The following is a 1,829-nucleotide window of genomic DNA, read 5'->3' as shown; positions in this document are numbered from 1 at the left end:
TAATAATAAAGTTGCCTATAATAAATATAACTTGAGTTAGTCACAACGATCCTGCAGTCTAATGTAGAAATTGTGCTGGAACTTATTGCAAGTTTTTGTTTTTATCAGTTCCCAGCCACAGCCAAGTGTTGTGAAACCCACACCGACCTCTGTAGGTGCTCCCGGGCTGGTAGCTCTCCGGGTCTCCCTCAACGCGGAGCCGAAACTCGTTGTTGGTCTCCTTCCGGTTGCTCTGAGCCCGGAGGATCCGGCTGCAGTAGCTGTCCGCCTTCACGGCTCTGTCGGACGGCTCCTCAGTGAACGCGAACGCATCGCTCGCCGCGGAGGAGAAAAAGCAGAACAGGAGCACAAAGCGCGGGTCTACTCCTGTTGCTGACATGTTTCTGGTTTCCCCGCTGCCTGTTTGATGAAAGGAGATGTTGTCAGATGTTTGGGGGGGAAAGAACGTTTGCCTCAGCTTCAACCAAAAAAATAAATCAAACTCCAACTTGTCAGCTGCTGGAGTAGACTTGTGCGGCTGTTAGCAGGGCTGATCCATCCTGGTGTGAAGGAGGAGGAGGAGGAGGAGGAGGAGGATGAGATGAGGAGGAGGAGGATGTGCTCTGCTCTGTTCTCCCTCTCTGAACGGAGCAGAGCTGAAGAAGAGGGATATCAGGGGTCCAGGGAAGTGGCCAAGCGAGTAATGAACGAGGCTGTCTCCAGGGCCACATGTATATATTAACAAACTGACGAGGTGATTAACACTAACCAAGTGGGAAACACAGACAGGCAGGCAGCACGTTTGAACTCCCACTGCAATTTTTGTGACTGAGTGTGTGTCATGACTTGAACCCCTGAAGGAAGACATAAACACACAGACACAAAAAGAAATCACTGAAGTATTTCTGTTGCAAAATTCTTCTGACTGGAGGCCACTTGGCTGCTGAACAACGGACAAGAATATATATTTCCCAGAAGAACGAACCAAACAGGTGAGATTATTTCTTTATGAAACGTTCACCAGCCAGAGCCCATGGTCCAAATGATATTGTCTTGGACCCATGATGATGTGGGGCGTAAAGTGATAGTTCAGACATTTTAAAGTGTGGTTCTGTGGAAAGTTGGATGAACTTTAAAAATTGTAACATATAGATCAGGGGTGTCAAACTCATTTTCTCCAAGGGCTATGAGCGTTATGATGGTCCTCAAAAGGCCACTTATTAGCCTTGTTGTTTCGTGTTTAACTTTGACGAAACCTACGGCTGAACACCTGAGCTCACAACTGATCTATGTGGTATTTTGTGCACATAAACAACTTTTAACACGTCCTTTTATAAACAAAGAAAATGTACGACTGACTAAATGTGAAATAAATAATACAAAAATACAATTAAAATAAAGGTAAGAGAGTTTTACTCATTGTTGAATAATRTTGAGTAGCTACCATCTTCAGTTCAGAACTTGGATTTTTTTTCACGCTTACAAAAGGTCATCCCTATTGAAGGGAAGTTCCTGTTTAATTTACAGGGTTCCCACGGGTCCTTAAAATCCTTGAAAGTTTGTGAATTTGAAAAAAGGGTTTCAAGGCCCTGGAAAGTTTGTGAAAACAGCCAAAAATTACATTTGTCCTTGAAAGTCCTTGAATGTTTTTTTGGGGATTGACGTTCTCTATTCACGACTGATTTTCATCATCTGTAAAAATAATAATAGTAAAATAAAATAAAAAAAACTTAAATTTGTTGCAGTGATTAACTCAGGATTACAGTAAACTGACGAGGCTTTCAACAAATAATGTGAGCCATAGTCATAGTTTTACCCAATCAGAGCAGAGTAGGGCGGGTCTTTCTTTC

General features: G+C 43.0%; 1 protein-coding gene across 1 annotated transcript in view; it reads right to left on the bottom strand.

The window, feature by feature from the left end:
• spon1a (spondin 1a) overlaps positions 1-567 on the bottom strand; it is a 51,458-nt gene extending 50,891 nt beyond the window's left edge. Inside the window, exon 1 of the mRNA XM_014001894.1 lies at positions 148-567. Within this exon, the coding sequence (XP_013857348.1) occupies positions 148-379 (232 nt within the window). The 5' untranslated portion in view covers positions 380-567. The remainder of the gene's footprint in view (positions 1-147) is intronic.
• Positions 568-1,829: the final 1,262 nt, after the last annotated feature.

This window comes from Austrofundulus limnaeus, unplaced genomic scaffold, assembly GCF_001266775.1.
Source record: "Austrofundulus limnaeus strain Quisiro unplaced genomic scaffold, Austrofundulus_limnaeus-1.0 Scaffold10, whole genome shotgun sequence".
Lineage (NCBI taxonomy): Eukaryota > Metazoa > Chordata > Actinopteri > Cyprinodontiformes > Rivulidae > Austrofundulus > Austrofundulus limnaeus.
This window is presented reverse-complemented; position numbering and strand designations above follow the sequence as displayed.